Source organism: Gossypium arboreum, chromosome 11 (genome assembly GCF_025698485.1).
Source record: "Gossypium arboreum isolate Shixiya-1 chromosome 11, ASM2569848v2, whole genome shotgun sequence".
NCBI classification, from domain to species: Eukaryota; Viridiplantae; Streptophyta; class Magnoliopsida; order Malvales; family Malvaceae; genus Gossypium; species Gossypium arboreum.
The window spans coordinates 1,455,534-1,475,532 of NC_069080.1; the positions used below are offsets into that span (position 1 = coordinate 1,455,534).

At 34.3% G+C, this 19,999-nt stretch overlaps 3 protein-coding genes across 3 annotated transcripts; 1 reads left to right on the top strand and 2 right to left on the bottom strand.

Moving 5' to 3' along the window:
• The first annotated feature begins 2,027 nt into the window (after window positions 1-2,027).
• Window positions 2,028-4,341, top strand: LOC108456771 (pentatricopeptide repeat-containing protein At3g49240, mitochondrial). Its single transcript, XM_017755426.2, has one exon. It carries the CDS (start codon window positions 2,167-2,169, stop codon window positions 4,072-4,074), a length of 1,908 nt encoding a protein of 635 aa, XP_017610915.1. The 5' UTR covers window positions 2,028-2,166; the 3' UTR covers window positions 4,075-4,341.
• A 387-nt stretch (window positions 4,342-4,728) lies between these two features.
• Window positions 4,729-7,201, bottom strand: LOC108456772 (E3 ubiquitin-protein ligase SINAT5-like). Its single transcript, XM_017755427.2, has 3 exons — window positions 6,577-7,201; window positions 5,325-5,711; window positions 4,729-5,247 (listed from the first exon to the last, which is right to left on the bottom strand). Exons 1-3 carry the CDS (start codon window positions 6,844-6,846, stop codon window positions 4,894-4,896), a joined length of 1,011 nt encoding a protein of 336 aa, XP_017610916.1. The 5' UTR covers window positions 6,847-7,201; the 3' UTR covers window positions 4,729-4,893.
• An 827-nt stretch (window positions 7,202-8,028) lies between these two features.
• On the bottom strand, window positions 8,029-18,464 carry LOC108455111 (structural maintenance of chromosomes flexible hinge domain-containing protein GMI1). Its single transcript, XM_053022182.1, has 37 exons — window positions 18,043-18,464; window positions 17,918-17,950; window positions 17,580-17,666; window positions 17,430-17,485; window positions 16,855-16,938; window positions 16,432-16,504; window positions 16,223-16,278; window positions 16,006-16,111; window positions 15,821-15,889; window positions 15,585-15,671; window positions 15,145-15,195; window positions 14,886-15,021; window positions 14,715-14,776; window positions 14,518-14,646; window positions 14,214-14,304; window positions 14,072-14,106; window positions 13,736-13,811; window positions 13,447-13,629; window positions 13,131-13,289; window positions 12,983-13,004; window positions 12,783-12,891; window positions 12,571-12,687; window positions 12,148-12,465; window positions 11,930-12,039; window positions 11,585-11,762; window positions 11,395-11,503; window positions 11,202-11,296; window positions 10,900-10,998; window positions 10,678-10,744; window positions 10,411-10,496; window positions 10,046-10,327; window positions 9,831-9,974; window positions 9,635-9,749; window positions 9,270-9,474; window positions 8,970-9,161; window positions 8,526-8,846; window positions 8,029-8,420 (listed from the first exon to the last, which is right to left on the bottom strand). Exons 1-37 carry the CDS (start codon window positions 18,382-18,384, stop codon window positions 8,132-8,134), a joined length of 4,773 nt encoding a protein of 1,590 aa, XP_052878142.1. The 5' UTR covers window positions 18,385-18,464; the 3' UTR covers window positions 8,029-8,131.
• Window positions 18,465-19,999: the final 1,535 nt, after the last annotated feature.

The window sequence follows — 19,999 nt, forward strand, 5'->3', positions numbered from 1 at the left end:
TAAGTTCTTTATATATATTTAATAAATGAAATAATACAAAATTATTAAATACTTTTTGTAAAATGAATATAAATATTATTGAACAAAATTTTAAACTCATGTTTTGAGTCAAACTAAACTTAGACAAATATAAACTATATTAATATCATGCTCGAACTCGACTTGACTCACGAACACCTCTAACATAAAGGAACGAAGCAAAATTTTTATGTGAAACTATTATATTAAATTATAATTTTACAATTTTTTAGAGGAACTTGTATATAAGAAAATTTCAAAAACAATTTACCATTTTAGAGAGATAAAATTTTATATCTATTATTGTGCTTCTTTTTTTTTTTTTTTCGTTGAACTATAAAAGAATGACAAAATCCTAACAGCAATACAATTAACACAATTTAAACCCGAACTCCACTTAAAACAATAAATATTTTAACCATCATGCTAACACATAAAATTCTACTCTCCTCCGTATCTAAGGGCAAAACTTTTGCCTCCAAAAATGTGACCCCTAAATATACTATAGGGTATTAATATTTTATAAGTTTATCTAATGTTTTTGCATTACGTCTAGGAATATTAAATATAAAATTTATCGAAGCCCCTAACCCTACAACCCTATGTGATTAATTTGGACCATAAAACTGAAATGGCTTAAAATATATTCTAATAATATGACAAGCTGCACGTCACAAAGCGTTGTTTAAAAAATTGGTTGATTAAATTAGTTTGGACTTTTGATAATTCAAATCGTTTAAACTATGCAAATAAAGAATTTAAGTATTAAATAAATAATGTTAAACTTAAACAAGTGTCAACCTGATTATAAAAATTAAATTACGTTTCCTTTTCACAAAAAAATATAAACTATTAAGTAAATATCTTATCTTTATCTATAAAAAAACAGACCACAACTTATTTTTTATTTTTTTCCAAATTATGACGAGTGTGTCAACTTGTAGTATACAATTAGAATTGGCAATTCATGCATTGATGTTATGGTTGTATATATATAGCTGTGTTTGTGTTATTTTATATTTATATAAATTTTGATAAGCTTTTGTATTTGCGTCATTTTCGTGTATATTCGTAGGTAGAATTTTATGTAAGTTTGAATTTTATTTAATTATTTAATTATTTAATGTTAAATATATATTATTTGTTATGGGTTGTTTATTGATTAATAATAAATATTATGTACTGTAGTTAAAAATTATATAAATGAATTATGATAAATGTAATGTAATTTAGTATATTTAATAGGTTAAAATGTATGAAAAATTATTTTAATAAAATATTAGTAATTATATTTTAAAAATAAAATATATTTATGTGCGATTATTTCAATTTTCACTTTCTTTTTTATTATGCTCGATTTATAAGAATTTAATAATTATAATGATTACTTGAACATGCCATTTATACGTAAATTATAGACAATTACACTTAAACTCATATATTTTTGCATTCATATTAAGCTAGACAGTTTGCTTAGTTCAACTTCGGTTAAGTTTGGATAATTTTTTTTTTTTGTCGTGAGTGAGTTCAAATTCAAATTGAATAATAAAAATATTTTTAAAATTTAATTTAATAAAAAAAATATAAATATTAATATAAAAAAAACACCTTCAATGTTTTAGCCCTGAAAATGAACCGACATGGTTGAATTTGAAAATTTTTTGAGTTTTTTTTTTTTTTTTTAAAGCTTTACCATTATAAATAGAGTTCATTCACAAGTATAAATATATGTACAGGTAATAACAACGTTAAATCAAACTAACATAAAATATAATCAACAAAGAACTAAAAAGAATATGAGTAAGACTGAGATGCGTGCATAAAAAGAGACTCGAATCTGAATGTTAAAAGAACCGAATTTTCTCAACAATGCCACGCCTCGTTGATAGTTTATATGGTATATTTTTTATTGTCGTCTTGCTATTATGTTGCAAATTTGGGTCATTTTCAGATGAAGTTGATGGGCTATAAGGCTGGCCCAAATACTTCCTTAAGACAAGCCGAACCATAATTTTAGACCCGACCCGATCATATCTTTTACCAAATCTTTCGGGGTATTTACCATTTAGCCGTCCCTTAAACCCTCATCAAAACCCTAACAAATCAGAACCCAAAACCCTACCTTTTTCCTTCGTTACATCGCAAAAGATGGCCCTTTTCAAACCAGCCTTCCTCAATCACCTCAAAATCCTCGCCCATCCCCGCCACCGTTCGCCGCCCTCTTTTATTGCTCTCCGCTGCCTCTCATTTAGCACCCCAGAAGAAGCCGCCGCCGAACGCCGCCGCCGCAAGCGTCGTCTCCGAGTCGAACCGCCACTCTCGTTTGCCCAGCGCTCTCAACAACAGGCTCAGCAGGTGGCTCCACCGAAACCGATCCAAAACCCGAACGCCCCTAAAGTTCCCGAACCCGTCACTGCGCTAACCGGCAACCGTCTCAACCTCCACAACAAGATCTTGAAGCTCATCCGTGAAAACGACCTCGATGAGGCCGCTCTATACACGCGCCACTCTGTTTATTCCAATTGCCGCCCCACGATTTACACTGTCAACGCCGTATTAAACGCCCAGCTACGCCAATCGAAATACGCCGATCTCCTCTCCCTGCATCGGTTCATAACCCTAGCTGGAATTGCCCCAAATGTGATCACACACAATCTTATCTTCCAAACTTTCCTCGACTGCAAAAAACCCGATACTGCCCTCGAACATTACAAGCAGTTCATCAATGAGTCCCCTGTGAATCCTTCTCCTACTACTTACAGGATTTTAGTGAAAGGGCTTGTGGATAATGGGAAATTCGAGAAGGCTTTGGAAATGAAGGAGGAAATGGCGGAGAAAGGTTTGGCTCCTGACCCTATCGTTTATAGTTTTTTAATGTTTGGTTCTGCCAAGAACGGTGATTCAGATGGGATTTTTAAGCTTTTTGAGGAATTAAAAGAGAAAAAAGATGGGGTTTTGGAAGATGGGGTCGTTTATGGGAGTTTAATGAACGGGTATTTCATGAAGGGAATGGAGAAAGAAGCTAAGGAGTGTTATGAACAAGCTTGTGGAGAGAATTCAAAGGTTAAAATGAGTGCTGTTGCTTATAATTATGTTCTGGATGCATTAAGTAAGAATGGTAAATTCGATGAGGCTTTAAGGTTGTTTGATAGGATGAAAAATGAGCATAGCCCTCCTAGGAGGTTAGCTGTGAATTTGGGGAGCTTTAATGTGATTGTCGATGGATATTGCGCTGAAGGTAAGTTTAAGGAAGCCATTGATGTTTTCAAGTCAATGCGTGATTATAGGTGTAGTCCGGATACTTTGTCGTTTAACAATTTGATTGATCAATTATGTCGAAATGGATTGTTGTGTGAAGCTGAGGAACTATATGGTGGAATGGGAGATGAAGGGATTAGCCCTGATGAGTATACTTATGTTTTGCTGATGGATGCTTGTTTTAAAACGGGTAGAATCGATGATGGGGCTTCATATTTTAGGAAGATGGTGGAGGCAGGTTTGAGGCCGAACTTGGCTGTTTATAATCGATTGGTTGATGAATTGGTTAAAGTTGGGAAAGTAGACGAGGCAAAAACATTCTATGATACTATGGTGAAGAAGCTTAAGATGGATGATTCGAGCTATAAGTTTATAATGAAAGCGCTTAGCGATGTGGGGAAGTTCGATGATGTGCTGAAAATGGTTGATGAGATGTTGGAAGAGGAAAGCTCTGATTTCACTGAGGAGTTGCACGAATATGTTAAAGAGTTGTTAAGAAATGTAGGGAGAGAAGATGATTTAACAAAGCTTATGGAGGAGAAAGAGAGAATTAAAGCCGAAGCTAAAGCTCGAGAAATTGAAGCTGCAGAAGCAGCCAAGAGAAGTGCAAAAGCGGCTGTCTCATCTATTCTTCCATCTAAGTTATTTGGGAAGAAAGAAGATGAATCTGACTCAACCGTGGCAAATGAAAATGGTGAAGTGCCGGATGAAGATGAGAGTGAAGGGTCTATTGAGGAAGCTACCGTTATGGAGTCGGTTTCAGATTCGAATCCTGTTGATGCAAAGCAACCATTCTGATAGCAGGAAGTAGCTCCGTTGTTTTGAAGGATAAGGTAAGATCTTATATGTTCATTTATGGACTCAATTTTATCAGCTTGTGTATCTGTAATTAGGGGATTAAAGAAAATTAGGTTCTAGAGTCACTCTCTGATTTCTAAATATTGATGGCAATACTGGTTGAATAATTGTTGTTAGAAAGATCAGAGAGAAGCAATTGAGACTTGCCATTCAAAATTATATGATGATATGAATGTAATGAATGATTATGAGGGACTTGCAGATCAATTTTCTTCCCAGCCAAGGCAATTAATTAAATGAAAAAAAGGTTAAATCACTATTTGGGGCCTGAACTTGACAATTGTTGTCACACTAGAGTTTGAATTTTAATGTTTTCAAGGACTAACTTGAAAAAAAAAGTTCAAAGTCTCGATGTGGGAATAATTGCCTAGTTTAGGATCTAACTTGGACAAAAAAAGTCTAGGCCTCAATGGGATAACTGGACAAAAAAAATTCAGGTCCCAATGTATAAAAGTTGCCAAATTCAGACCTCAAAATAGTGATTTAACCTAATGAAAAATTACTAATATCCACTGAGAATGTTTAAGGTTTGGCACAGGTTCAAATCTGAATATCGCATGAACTTTTATGGTCATATTATCGCAAAACTAAAGCTTGGAGAAGAAGATAATTCTTATTTTGCACATTTGATAAAAGCTGAAAACTTTCATCCATTACAACATGCCGGAAAAGGGTTCGTAGAGGTTGAACACACCGCAGAAACAGATCGGAACAGATGAAAAGGAAAAAAGGTTATCAAAATTAATCCACTCAACTACATTAGTTTGGTATGCACATGTTGGCATCTGGATTTTGTTGTTCCTTCCATATTCGTCCAGTAACCCTCAGTTTCAGCTCCTTTCTATCCCCACCGGAGAAGAAAAGTGCCATGTTTCGTTGGATAATTAGACCATCATGGCTGTCCCTGACTTTCCGGTGACTATCACGGATGCTACGTGGGGCGCCTTCCCATATAAGTTTCCGTCCGTTTGCTCCGACTTCAAGGCTGTAGCTATAGTTCCTAGCTTCCGTCTCGTCACCCATGAAACGGATAAATGCCATGTAAACTGGAGCCATTCCCAACTGGAAGGCTTCAAAGTGTAGGCAGAAATACTGACCAAAACAATGGAATACCTGACAAATAGCAGCAAATAGGATTCATGCTAGGAGACTATTACAGACCACTAGCTATAAAAGATAATAGAACTTACTGTTAGCATCCATGTAGCATTTTCAACTTCCCGAGGATTGGATTTCACGTATCGATGATTAAATGTGCAGCCGGTGTGCATGTCGACCTTATGATCATCCCTCAAATGGGCAACAAGGAAAGGGATATCCCCAACAACGGAACACTCTGAACCAGCATATGGACAATTGTATGGTCTGTAGATGCAAATCCCCTCGTGTTTGAGTTTGCTGTAATAGGGGAATATTTCCGGGCACCCCAACTTGTAGTATTTGCAAGGTAACTCAAGGGACTCGGCGACTTTCTCCAATGCTAAACATCTAATATCACCGAGTTCCTGCCGACAAGTTGGGCACCGGTTGTGTACTCGTATTTTACAGGTAGAACAAAGTGTATGTCCATTGTGGCACTGCAAAAAAAGCTCTAGTGTTAAAAGAAATTTATATCTAATATTTACAGATCTCAGTGTCCAACATAACATATAAGATAGGAACATCTCAAACTATTCCAATGTTTCTTCTCTCTATTAGCTAGAGAGAAGCAATTGACAAGCACAGTTTCAGCTATGGACTTTACCCATTGTTAATGAAGAAAAACATGTAAAAGAATATGCATGTTGATGAACAAATATGGGTTTTGCGGTTGATGACGGGTTTGCTCGGAGGTCAAAGGTATTTCCAGAGGACGAGGTGATTTTTGGTAAAACTATAATGGAAGTTCATTATTCTATTAAGAGTAAGTTAATCATTTTTATTAAGAATTTTATCCAATTTTATTGTTAAAATTTAGGAATTTTATCCAATTTTATTGTTAAAATTTAGTGTTATTGATAAAGTACTTAGATAGTACACGCGACAAGATTATTTATACCTTATTCTAATATATAAGTATCAATTTTAACGAAAAAATTGATGAAATTTAAAAAAAAATTTACTTTGTTATCTAATGAATAAGAATTAATCTGACAAATATAATTTAATTTTTAGTAAAAACGACTCCATGATATTTTTAAGTGAAATGGAGACCCGACGAAGTCTTGCAAGCACATACAATCATGTTACAATTTAAAAGAAACCGCAAGAAAAAAGGTTCTTCCCTAATTAATAATCAGGCTTAAGAAAAATCTGAACATTCAAATCCCAGATTTAACATCTTTCATTGCAATAAAACATAACAAAAAATCCCACCCAAATACACAGCGACCCAATCAAAATTCAACAAAATCAACAACAAAAAGAGGCAGAAAAAAAACTGCAAGAGAGACATGAAAATACCTGATGAATTGGTGGATACATAGAATTGGTGCAAACAGGACATTCTAACAATTCATGGACACTAGCAGCCGGAGCAATCGCCGTTGGACCCACGATATTGCTAATACTATTAACATTATTAGTGCCGTTGTGATGAGGCTTTGACGATGAAAATTGATGATGAGGGGCATGACGAGGGTGTGGGTGGTGGAGTAGATTATGGTGAGGGATCTCATGATCTTCAACAATTTCATCTATAGATGATACGCACCCGGTAGTATCCGACTCCATTTTTGTACAGCGCCACCCCCAAATCTCAGATTTCTTATAAATTTTTTTGAAATACACCCAAAAACTCCAATGAAAATTACAAAACAATCCCCCTCACCAGTCACCACTATCACCCCAAAATAAAAAATAAAAAAAAATTCTTTTCTTGATCCTCTTCTTCTCTATAAAGTTCTCTTTTAAAAAAAAGAAATAGAAGTTTGAAGAAGAAGAATTTGAGGTGAAGTGAGAGGGATGAAGAAAAGTGTGGAGATTTGGTAGAAAAATAATAATGGATTCAAAAGAACCAAACAGCCCCTTCTTCTCTCTCTCCTTTTAAAAATACTCTCTTCCTTCGTTTTCGTTAGCTTTTTCCTATATTTATTTATTTTGGTTAAATTTTAATATTAGTCTTGTATTTTGTGTAAATTATAAATTTAATCCTGAATTTAATTTCCATATAAAAATTTACAATTCATCAAGTGATGCAATAAATATATCACCACATGTAATATAATATAATAAGAATTTTTTTTTTAAGATTAAAATGAGACATGTAAACTGATTTATATTGATATATGTAGGAAACAAGTATTCGCTAAGGGGTTTTATTTCATTGGGGGTGGAGCTGAGGTTGTCTCTCAATTTTAAAAAGTTCGAGAGCATTGACAGGCGATGGTTTCATTAAATAAAAATGACTGGTCAAAATGAATCATTCGTGGTATACTCAATTATCAAAGAAATTATAATTATTTAATATTTATAGGGTTCAGACCATAACTTATAGATTCTTCATAAAATTTGGAGACAAAATCTTGACTTTATCGAACAATTCAAAACGTAAAAACTGAATATTAAACATTGATATTAAAAAAAAACCTAAAGAATAATCATAAAAAGCTTAATCACAAGTCACAACAAGGTGGCACAAATTATGAGCCGGTGAAGGGTGCAATCAAAGTCTTGCACTTTATGAACAATATGCTTACATTTTAATACCGGCAATTATAAAACTATCTTCCATATATATATCATCCATGGCCGAATGCTGGCATACAACTAAGAAAGCTCCATTTATTTAATATAACAAAAAAAAATCCATTTTTGATACTAAAAAGCAAATAAAGAAGATTTAAAAAAAAAGGTTAAAAAGTCAAAATGTGGGCACTGCAAAGATAATGCAAAAGCTCCTATGATCTTTTATAATGTTTCAGCTGTTGTGAAATTACCATATAGCTAAAAACATATATGAAATTAGAACTTACCAAAAGAAAAATCTGTATACGAACTTAAAAACATGTTTTAGGATTTAGATAATCACCTTGGAGGGAGTTCCGAGCCGTTGGGTGCATTGCGATGGGGTTGTACTCGGAGTTACGGTATCGTTGATTGCATCATCGATGTTATCTAAGTACTTCTGATATTGCTTTTGTTTCCTGTTGAACTTATGGCGAGCTCGATCAAGTTTTTCGCTTGCTACATTGATGCCTTGCAAAGTTGTTCTTAGCTCCAATTGTTTTTCCTTGATTTGTTCCATGATTTTCTTTCTTTCTGGAGAGACGTTCGTGATCTGAACAGGGAAATATATTTCGGGGTTCCTAGAAGATGAAGACTCAATGAATTAGACATGTATAACAAAAGAAACTTACATATTCACAAACATGCATGCATGCTCGTATGGTGTGAGAAAGAGTTTTGAGTACCTGAATCCGAGTGATATAATGCCATTCTTTCTCAGAATCCCTCCGTCCAGAGACACAGCGCCGTGTGTTATGCAATTACGAGCATTTTCCATCTCTTCTCTTGTTTCATACACTTGAACCTTGCTGAAAAGTCTGTAGAACAGAGTCTCACGCAGACCGTGGCCAGATTCGGTCCTGTAATCTATATGAGGGTGCTCTAAGTTAACCAAATTAACCGCATAGCCAATAAAACCTTGAGGGTAGTTTCCACTTAGTAACCGAGGAGCCGGTAAGATTAGCTTCCTTTGAGGGTCATTGACTTCAACCCCTCCTAGATAAGGCCTGCATGATCGTTACATGAGTCAAAATTCATTGACCGCAAAACAATCATATCCCCAAGTCTTGCAATGTCTATAAGAAAAGTTTTAATAATCTTGAAACCAATAGCTATCATGCATGCCATACCTTATATCTTCAAGGCATACTACAAGAAATCTGCCACTAATAGATTTACTAAGTGCAGTAGCTTCTGCGTGCAGACCAAGCCGAGAATCAACTTCTCCTTTATGGTCATACTGCTCGAGGGCAGGTGCTACTTCATAGGATTTGCACACAACAGCAACCATTTGATCTTCACCCAAGTACTCAGCTAAAATCCTACAATGGAGAAAAACAAGGTAATCCATGGGGTTGGAGTTAGAGAAGGATTTTATGATATTTCATTTTGTTTCACAAGAGATTTTTTAAAAATAAAGCAAAGCAAACCTGCTTAGCTTAACGGAGCCAACTGTTCCGAGTAGGGCTACAACACCTACTACATCTTGCATGACATCCATCCAATGTCCTTGAGCAATACTGCAGAGAAGAGTAGAAGCTGCAGAATGACCTCTTCCCTTGATTAGCTTCGTTATTTCTTCTTTCGTGGACAAACAGTCCAGATCTTTCACTAATAAATCAGGTTCCAGAGAATCTGCGAAAAGTTGCTGATAAACAAATACATCGTATTTTCTAATATGATAAATTTACAAGGAGAAACGAGAAAACAATGAGACATCTTATAAACAAACCATGTTCATTATACAAATGATTGGTTTAGAAAACAATATAATAAAACATGCTAGAAAAACAACCTTGCAATTCAGACATATAGAGCTCGATGTCTGTCTTCCGGTTATTAAGAGTCTTCAGATAATTTTCCAATTTTCCAACACGCTCACCATGTTTACATAATTCACTCTTTAGTCCCTGTTCGAGAAACAGTCCATTTTAAAAATTCAACTGCAGTTACATCGATAAAATCTGCACCCTTTGGACAGGACACCTTACCTCGTCATATTTCACTAGGGCCAGTACGTTTCCTACATTGCCATTATTGAAAAATGGTGAATTCTGCAGGAGCATCAGCTTTCCATCTGAAGACTGGACCTCATTCTCATCGGTGTCAACATTTGGAGCATGAACAAGAGAAATCTGCAGAAAGAAATCAGCAATTTTGCTTATGAAATAGTAATCAAAATATAGACACAAGATTTTTTTCCAACCTCGACATCGCAATATAGCTCAGTGTATCGAGAATGAAAAGCTTTGAAGAAAAGGGGCCCTTCAGTTTGAGGAAGGGGTAAAGAAGCTATGTTGCAGCGGCCATGCTTGAATGCATAGCGAATGGAATCATCTATTTGATGTGATTCCGACTTAACTACCAGTGTATGGAACCGGCCACACTTTTCATCATCATGAAAAGTTCCATCAACATCCCCCTTCGAGTCTATAACTTTAAAACTTATATTTTCCAGTGTAGAACCAGCAAGGCAGTGCTCAGGTATCTGAGAAAACATTATAGTAAACAGAAAAGTTTATGGAAATATTAGCAATGATGAAAATGAAACAAGAGTGAATAATTACTGACACTTGATGATATTCGTAGCTCCCTTTTCTCGGTTTGAAATGCTTGCTTGAAAGTTACTTTATCACCATGTAAAATAGATAGAGACACTGCAGGAGCAAGGCATGCAGGAAAAAAAATCAGCTAAAAGTATAGTTACAACTGATCTGGAAAAATTAATAGAATTTGAAACTAACAACATATGATTTATATTGAAAGGAAATTCACTGTCTTTTCAATGGGACAACTTTGCCAAGAAACACCAACTATCTAAAGAAGGAAGGTACATACCTTGTTTTCCATAACCTGCAGTGACTTTCAGTAGGCCTCCAAGGTCAATGCGTCCAAGGTTATCCACCTAAGAACACCATCATGCTTTTATCTCAAAAAGTGTAATTTTGACTATAAGTTTTAGCATCAAATTCATGAAAAATATTGAACATGCAGTATAAATTAGTACGACACTTTTATTCCCCCTTTGAGAGCCGACAAAGAGAAGTTTAAAGAACCAACCTTATGCTTTGAGCCTATTAGACCTGGGATGCTAAAACCATTCAATTGGAATTGAACTTCTAATCCTTCTTCAACATGATTTCCATACACATCGAACATCTACAAAAGCACATTATAGTGCTAGTAATATGAAGACCACATGTCCAGTGTATAATTTCAGATTACAATCTTATGGCCTATGTGCTACTGTTTCCACTCACAACCACAGAAAAAGGTTATATGAAAGAGAGAAAAATAAAAAGAGGCTCTCCTTCTGTGTGTAGAAGCAAACAATTTGCATTAAAATGATAACAAAGTCTCACCTCTAGCACAAACTGCTCAATTACAAAACCTGGGAGTAATTGCTTTCCAGGAAGTTGTGAACTGACTTCGATACGGTGTAAAGCTCCAGGAGTAACTAATATGCGCAAAAAAAAAACAGTAAAACATAAATGATTAGACTTGTTTCTAAACTAAAGCTTTTGCTTGCAGAATAATTAATGTAGGGCAGTATACCTTGACATTCCAAAGGAATCGATGTCGACTCATCTTGAATATATATCATCAAGGTGGCTGCATAATTTGGCCGGATTGAGTCTAACCCATTAGTTTCAACCATGACATCCTATAGAAAATTATTTGCACAGTTTTAGGCATATAAATGTAATTCCTTTCAAGAGGCAAAAAGATTTATGAAAGAACATACCTCGATAACAATGGCCAACTTATCAGACGAAAGGGATGGCTTCATCTTGACCACATCAACACTCAAATATTCATTCATACCGAGAGTGATCTTTAAGTCAGGAATGGAGGTAAATGACATTCGGTTGTCATATATGTCATAGCATGCAATAGAGAAGGGTGGAAAACATGAACCGACCCTGTCCAATGTCCATAGAGTAAGAGAAGGGTGGAAAAAATGACCTCATTTTAAACTTCTACAATGTAGTTCTAAATGAGAATATTTGTTGATATATACATTAACTTCATTTGTCAAGGAAGTTGCTAAACACCCAAATCCAGAAATCATATCCTCAAGATTCCCTACCTTACACTATAAGATGGAAACCGTGTATCACCCAGTAGCTGCCACTTTCCAACCTTTTCTGAAGGAACCACCGTTATTGTTAAATTGTAATTCTGACAACGAGAATGTTCCTAATAAATGTGAAGCTTCCATTAGATTGCATGACCAGAAGAAGCTTCAAAACATATAGTATTGTATAAACTCAAAAGTAGGAAAAAGAGTTCTCTTGAATTACTCACACTGGAGAATGAAAATGTATATGCACCTGCTTTCTTAAACAAGTGAGGGAACTTAACCCCAAGTGGAAATTTATATAAGCCATGAAACCCTTTGAAGGATGAAGGTGCTATGCGAAGCGAGTTAATTTGTTTAGCATCTCGATGGTTCTCAGTTCTATATTGTACTTTCATTAACATCTCTAAATTAGTCTTCACAATGTCCTTCTGGTCCAAGTAATTTGAAACCTTAGAAACCTCGAAACTACTCGGACGAAAAACAGCGACAATGTCGTCTGGAGGGGTTTGTCCAGCAGGTATCGTGAGACTGGTTGGAAAAGCCTAATACAAGAACAGCCAAACTTTCTGTTATGAAAATGCCAAAAACCATAGGCCAACAGATAAAACAAAGGAATAGGAGGATATCACAATTGAATATCAACCGACCCCATCGATCCCCAACCAATGACATTGTTTCACATTGAGCAGATCAATTCTTGAGGGAGTCTTCTGGTTGTGTTTCTCAAGTTGACGCTCCCAATCAGAATCATTAATGGCTATGCACTGCAAATTGCTCAGAATTGAGCATGTTACTCAACCATATAACGCAGTTGCTAATAGGTTTCACAGTAGTAGAAGAATTTACGGTAAAAGTTAACCTTTCCCGAATCAATCACGCTAATTGGAAGAGACAATGAATCCTGAATATTTAAATTGGGTGTTCCACCCTTTACAGAAAGTTCACAACCATTTTCTGTACCTAGTGGCCTTCCATACAGAAATGGACATACACATTAGTCATTACTAAACAAGATTAAAAGAAATACAAGAAACTTAGAAAGGAAAACTATAAGGTTACCTGCATATAATCCGAGCTTCTCCTATAGAAAACAAATAAATGATGCACCAATCAATCAAAAGCCACTTAGATGTACAAAATTCAATAACGAATTATAAGACATTAGAAAATGGGAGATTGAGCTTCTTTGCTTTAATAAAATGCTTACCACCAGAATCCCCCTCAAATCCTTCAATCAAGAAATATTCTATTGTAGCATAGACGTTGTTCTTATAACACCCTGCATATGCACCCTTGAGAACTTTGATTTTCTGGCCACTTTTCCACAATAATTCCTTTCTCTTTAGAGCTTGATGAACCCTTATAACTGCAAGTTGAAAAGAGGCAATAGTACATGTAAATAATATCTACTAAAACGGAATGGAAAGAAACATGTCAACTACAAAGACAAGACGTAAGGAAAACAATAGCAGATCAATCAAACATGCATTTATATGTCAAACTGCTTAAGAGAAAATACATACCATCAGATGATATTCCTAGTGCCTTCTTGTTCAAGGGATTGACAATAAGAACAGGCGGATCCTCACCAGAGTCGATTTCTTCATCATACCTATGATGCATTAGAAGAAGCCATTCCCGGTACTCCCTTTCCAGTTGCACAGGTGTTAACTGTTTTCCATCTCTATGAATTTCAATTTCAACATCTATAGATTCAAGAATATTCAATTAAAGAGGATCATAAGCAAAGTAAAATTAACAAATTCAGCATGGAGCAAAACAAAAAAAAAAAAAGAAAAAGAAAAAGTTCACCTTTTTCTTTGTCCTGAGGCCTATTGCCAAAGTTCCTTAGAGCAATGGAGAAAGGACTATGGTGTGCCAAATCAGTCTGGAAAAAATACACAACATAAAAATATTGTTAATTAAACTTGTTCAATCCATCACCTGATTGTTAACTAAAATGCACCGTAAATGCACACACTAAGAATGAAAACCGTCATGTAGAGCAGCAAGCCAGGAATAACTCAAGCAAGTTAACTGGCAACAAAAATTAGAATAGAACCATAGATATTGGCGTAACAGCATGCTATGAAAAATTCAGAAACCATGCTGGTGAAACATATATGTAGGAGACAAAAAGTTGCTTACTTTTGAAGGCATTGGATTAAATCCAGCATCAGTCTCTGCAACCAAAAAAGTGCTTGCTTGAAGCATAATGATAATAGAGAAAGAAAAGGAACATTACAAGTAAGCATATAAAGGACTTTCTCTTAAATTTAATGCACTCTACCAACAAAGCATTTAACTCTCAAGCAACATCGTTTCAACAAGTGAGACTGATCTCCCTTTCTCTGCCTGAAATCCATAAAAGGAAGTATTGCCTGTCGTAAAGCAAATACATTATGAATTAATTATTGGAGTTTTTAACCAAACAGCATTACCACAAAGAAGCACTAATACATATGAATTTAAATGATTATAGACGAATAAAAAGTATCTCCTCGGGGAGGATTCTTAAAAACGGAGATACCACAATTACAATGTAAGATATATGAAAAACAGCTTGACATTCGCAAGCTTGATAGGAAACTAACCCAACGAGCATCTGGAAGTAGACGACCAAGTCGACGAATTGAGACACGACTATAATTCTCAAAGTTTTCTCCAACTCCACATCCTTCAGCATCCAAACTCTCCAAAATCCTCTCAATATTCTCCTTCCCCTGTAAAACATTATTTATAGTACTTCTGCAGAGCCTGGCTACAAAAAGGAAACAAATCATCCAAATACCTGACGGATAGGAAAATAAATACATTTGAGGCGTGCATTTGCTATTTGAGGAGCCCTTGAACCTGGAAAATAAAAAACCTCAGCAGCATAAGACCAGGAAAAATATGGTTGTTCCATAAGCAGCAAGAATGGCATCAACAAAAGCAGTAAAACAGTAAGAATGATAACTACCTGAAGCACTGGTTGAAATTTTCTCCTTCTTAAGGGAAAAGCGCATTAATAGAGTAAACTCAGGACCATTGCAAGAATGCAAGTTGGTGGTTGCAATTTCACCGCCTTGAATTTCAGTTAAATCAAGACCATTAACCTAAACAGCAACAATATCCTTTATTACTCCCAAAATGACTTCCCACACAGTCCACAACTTGACTATTAGGAGTAACAACAAAAGCCATGTCAAAATTAATAAGTTACTGCCAGATTACTAAACCTGGAACCCAACAGGTGTAATAGTCCTGCCAACGTTGGACAACTCATCACACTGCAGGTCAACAAATTGTTACATGAACGCAATTAGGATTTTGACTAAAAGTTGAAACTGAAAATGTTACTACTAAATAGTAGGTTAGAATAGATGACAATGAAATTCAAACAAATGCTTACAGTTACTAGTTGAAAGCTAGAACAGATTCCAACATAAAAATATAACAGAAAAGCACATACATATATGTGCATACACCAGCCAATTTGGCAGGTATAAATGTAATTGGAAAAAATTTCCAAAAGGAGAAAGGATGATGCCCATTTTTAGTATCAACAGAACCCAAAATTCAGAAAAAGAAACTCAACTAAATGAGAAACATGTTGCCATGTTTCGTTGGCAAAGCTTAATTAAATCACAATACATGAAGTCAAAGGATAAACTCACACCTGAATATATGGGAAGTATATGTCTTTCAGCTTACATTGGAGCTTAGATATGTCCAAGTTTTTCACTACAGGATTTAATATCACCACCTGTGAATACAATAAATACATGAACTGAGACAAATAAAACGCAAACAGCTCACCTAGCTAAAATGATTCTTATGCACAAATAGAATGCAGGATCTAACCTCAAAAACAACAATACATGAAAATTAAAGGGAATATACAGAAGAGTAAACCTTTGTAAAGCTCCCATGGGGTGATTCCTTGATTTCTTCATCAAGAGGATCCCTAATGCCTCCATCAGTCTAATGTAAAAAGATTTTGATGACATAATGCAACAAACTTCTGAGAAAATTTCATAACAAAAATAATTTCTATAAAAACTTATTCTTTAGGGAAATTAATAATAAGACTATCTTACACTCCAACTACATTCAGAGCCAGAATTGCCAAGTAAAGCCTCTCGTGCAAGACGTAACTTGTAAACTTTCTTGGATTGTTTTGTCTTGGAAGAGACTTCAACACAGCTATATGAAGACGGGAAAAAATATAACTACAAAATCTATTAATTCTCTAGGAAATGATTCTATCAGCATAAAACAGAGGAAAGGACATGTGGTTTGTCAAATAGGTCATACCTCCCTAGATGCATAGATGCAATAGGTCCTCCATATCCAAACATGCCAAAAAAGGGCTGCATTGTTATGAAAGCCAAAGTGAGAGCTTCTAACCAACATTAGAATCTTTGTGTGCAAACATAAAAGGCAAGCTTCAATTATGTCAAATCTCAGACAGAGATACTAATGTGTCTAACCAAAGAAATACATGAGTTTCACAGATTTTGTACCACTAAGAATGGTGGTTTGCACCCTATTGCCTGTTGTTTATATAACCTGTTTAGAGAGGCACCCATCTTTCCCCTGAATAAAATAAGTGAAATAAACTTGAATTCATTAGCAAAACTCAAAAAGAAAAACTATAATTAAGAAACACAACCAGTAGAAGTCTATAGTGCATATTTCCTTCCAAAATATGTCCCACTTAAGTTCGAAACTTTGAACCATGAACAAACCGGTGTGGATGGATGAGAGAATATCTAAAAAGGCTGGTTGAAAAGTGTAGCTGTTGAATACATCAAGCATAACTTAACTTCTGTCTTACCTGACTACAGAAGAAAAGTAACCCAAAGTGCCAAGCCAAGAAGTCGTAGCCAAAAAAAAAAAAAAACATAAATATAAAAGAAGAGAAAAAGGACTTCATATAAACATACCACTTCACAATAGAGTTTTCATCACTGTTGTCCATTCCAGGTCCAGTGTCAAAAATTGAGATTCCACTCTCAAGAACAGCCACACTTCAAAAACATTAAAATAGCGATTAGCCATAAAAAGTATGATGAAAACAATTTATTTTTTATTATGAGGAAAAGCAACACATCATAAAAAACACACAATACATAAAGAGGCTAGAATATTTAAGACTCCATTTAAATACATATAGGCCTTCGGGAAACTCTGGCGTAAATTTAAGAAAACAAATCAATGTGTATGAAAAAGACAGATAACAAACAAATTCTTAACCACATCATATATTAACGAAATTGTTGGAATAATCTAAGTGAGAATAAATCATACGTCTAAAGCTCAAGGCATTGGCCATAATCAATAATCTCAACCAGTCACATATACAATCAAATCATTAGTTTCATTACACCTTCAGTTCACTATCTGAAATTAATTTATTCCACAACAGAATAAGTTCAAGCTAAGAACAAAATACAGCCATACACTGGTTCAGATATAACCATCATTAAATAAACCATCAATTTTACAAATAATTTCAAACCTTATCAATCTCCTATGGTTTACATCATTCAACCACACTGCCTGCAAGGAATTGTCCTGTTAAACCGGAAGGAAAGTGTAAGCACCAATTTTAACAACAAATTAAACATAAAAAGAAAATCCAGAATCTCATAAGCGCGATCAAACTTACAATCAAATCTGCAAGAGCAGTTTCAAAAGTGTATTCTTCTGGTAACTCCATTAACAAATCTGTATCCGGGGTCAAATCCCACATATTCTGAAAACCAACAAATTCATCCAAGAACTAGTTATGGTTTCTCAGTAAAATACATGCCAGTTTTACTAAGTTATTCACTCATTCTCAGGTGTATATATGATCTTCAAAAGGCCATCACATGCTCATATCTAGTTATGTAACATACAAATAGCCATAACAAAGTTACTTGCAACTCATAAACAATAAATAAAATAAACCAACAATTTTAAAACGACAGTGATCCCCAAAATAGAAAGAAAAAAAGACACTACCTCAAAAGTATTGGCGAACTTTCCAGAGCCATCCTGATTATCAAAACAAACAACAAGTAGTAAGTCATAAAAAACACATGCTTTTACTTCTATCATGTCTTTAAATACATCTAAACAGGACTCACATGAAGTTTTAAAATATGACACTTGTGCTGTTTAAAACACCGCAAATCAATCCTGCTCCTAGTTTTAACCCCATTTATATCCTCGAGACATAACTTTTCATTCTTCCAATCTATCATTCTTTTCCTTTTAAACGAACCAGATTGACGTTTAACCATGTCATAAGTGTCCTTAATCAACTCAATGAAACCTTGAAATGAGATTTCAGACTCAGTGTTTTTCAAAGCTAGTCCAACACTAGTCCCATTGGGTAACAAAACTTTGAAACGGAGAACTTGGTCGGAATCTTCATCATCAAAAGCCAAACGCCTCTTTAGACCCTTAAAATGGTCCTTGTTTTCCATGATCTTTTCAGCAGACAAACAATGTTGTTATATATAAAAAAAAAAATGAAGAGAATAGTCTTGGGACGTAAAGGAACTTGTTGTGTTCCTATATATGCTATAAAAGAAAAGGCAGCAACTGTGAGATTCTAGGTGATGCTCATGCAAAATAGGGAAAGGAAACTAATCGTCTTTGTTGGACTTTAATGGACTACTCGTCTCCCTAACCCCAATGAAACATGTGTGATTTTGGTCTTGGTTATTTCTTTTTTTGGTGGGCTTGAAGGAATATAAGCTATTGGTTCATGGAGTTTTCGTGCATGGTTTTTGGCCTCTTTTCTCCTCCTAATATATCTAAATTATCATTTTGGTACCCATACTATTTTTATCAATTTAGGGTTCAGTTTAGCTTATGTAATTTGATTCTATAATTATTGTTACCCAAATCCAAAATTCTTTTAAAAAGAACATTAAGCCAACCAATGGCATATGGCCATGTGTCAAGAAAAAATTAAAATACTTAATACTTTTTAAATTTAAAAAAATCATAAAACCAAAAGATTTATAATCTATTTTTAAAATTAAACAAATATTTTAAAAATCATGAACAGGTGAAACTTCAAACAAAAATTAAAAATCATAAAATTTTTAAAAATTATTTGTTTGGTATTTTTGGTTTTAAAAGGAATATGAATTTATTTTATAATTTTATGGAAATTTTATGAATTTTCTAATATTTTAAATGAATTTTATTTTTTATATGAGGCAGCATTTGATAGGATGAAATGATTTGTTTTAACATAAATTATAAGTTGGGTAATAGGTATACAGAATAAAATATAAGAGTCAAATTAATATAAATAAATAAATAACTATCAAAGTGATAATTAGGTATTGATTTCAAAAACTAAAATAATAACTATATCATACGATTTTTCTTTCTTTTTTTTTTAATTATAAAAGGAGAGTAAAATTCTAATAGTCTTCGATTAGCATGACTAAACTTAAACTACATTTGAAATAATAAACATCCTAATTATTAAATCAATACACTAAATTCTATGTCATACGATTTTAATCTCGATGATTTGATAATTTTAACATTTAAAGGATGTTATCCATTTGAATATATTTCATAAAATCATGTGATTGATAAATTATAAAAAATTAATAATAGTATGATTTTGGCCATTGGTGTAGCATTGAATGGGAGTGGATAGAATTAGATTAGTTAAAATGTTAGGGAGGTTTTTTCAATTATTTAGTTTTAGTTTTGTTGAGGGATTTGTTGTTAGTTTCAGATGAAGTTCTCAATAGATTTTTTAACACATTCAATATTGTTTTTGGTTGAAGTTTTATCTTTCAATTTTGATAATAACTTGAGTGTTTTAAGTAGCTTGAAGAGGCAGCATATTCAATGGAGTTGGAGGTGCTGCATAGCCATTTATTACAGTGGAGGCATCTATATTAGTAGTTGGATTGCATTTTACTCATTTACTCAAAAATTAAGTAAATTAGTTATTGTACATTAGATTAAAGAGCAAGTTGATCTGTAACGACCCGAATTTTACCGTTACCGAAAAAGTATATTTTCGGGTCTCCGTTTCTGAAAAATGGATTTAATAAATATTTACGA

What these genes read in the sequence shown, in the direction of transcription:
- LOC108456771 (XM_017755426.2), top strand. Translation starts at nt 2,167, where the DNA reads ATGGCCCTTTTCAAACCAGCCTTCCTCAATCACCTCAAAATCCTCGCC.
- LOC108455111 (XM_053022182.1), bottom strand. Translation starts at nt 18,384, where the DNA reads ATGGAAAACAAGGACCATTTTAAGGGTCTAAAGAGGCGTTTGGCTTTT. An exon ending in GCGTGATTGATTCGGGAAAG is followed by an intron (nt 12,688 to 12,782) that starts GTTAACTTTTAC and finishes AGCAATTTGCAG; the next exon opens with TGCATAGCCATTAATGATTC. An exon ending in AGCTATATTGCGATGTCGAG is followed by an intron (nt 9,975 to 10,045) that starts GTTGGAAAAAAA and finishes TTCTTTCTGCAG; the next exon opens with ATTTCTCTTGTTCATGCTCC.
- LOC108456772 (XM_017755427.2), bottom strand. Translation starts at nt 6,846, where the DNA reads ATGGAGTCGGATACTACCGGGTGCGTATCATCTATAGATGAAATTGTT. An exon ending in TGTATCCACCAATTCATCAG is followed by an intron (nt 5,712 to 6,576) that starts GTATTTTCATGT and finishes CTTTTTTTGCAG; the next exon opens with TGCCACAATGGACATACACT. An exon ending in ATGCTACATGGATGCTAACA is followed by an intron (nt 5,248 to 5,324) that starts GTAAGTTCTATT and finishes GCTATTTGTCAG; the next exon opens with GTATTCCATTGTTTTGGTCA.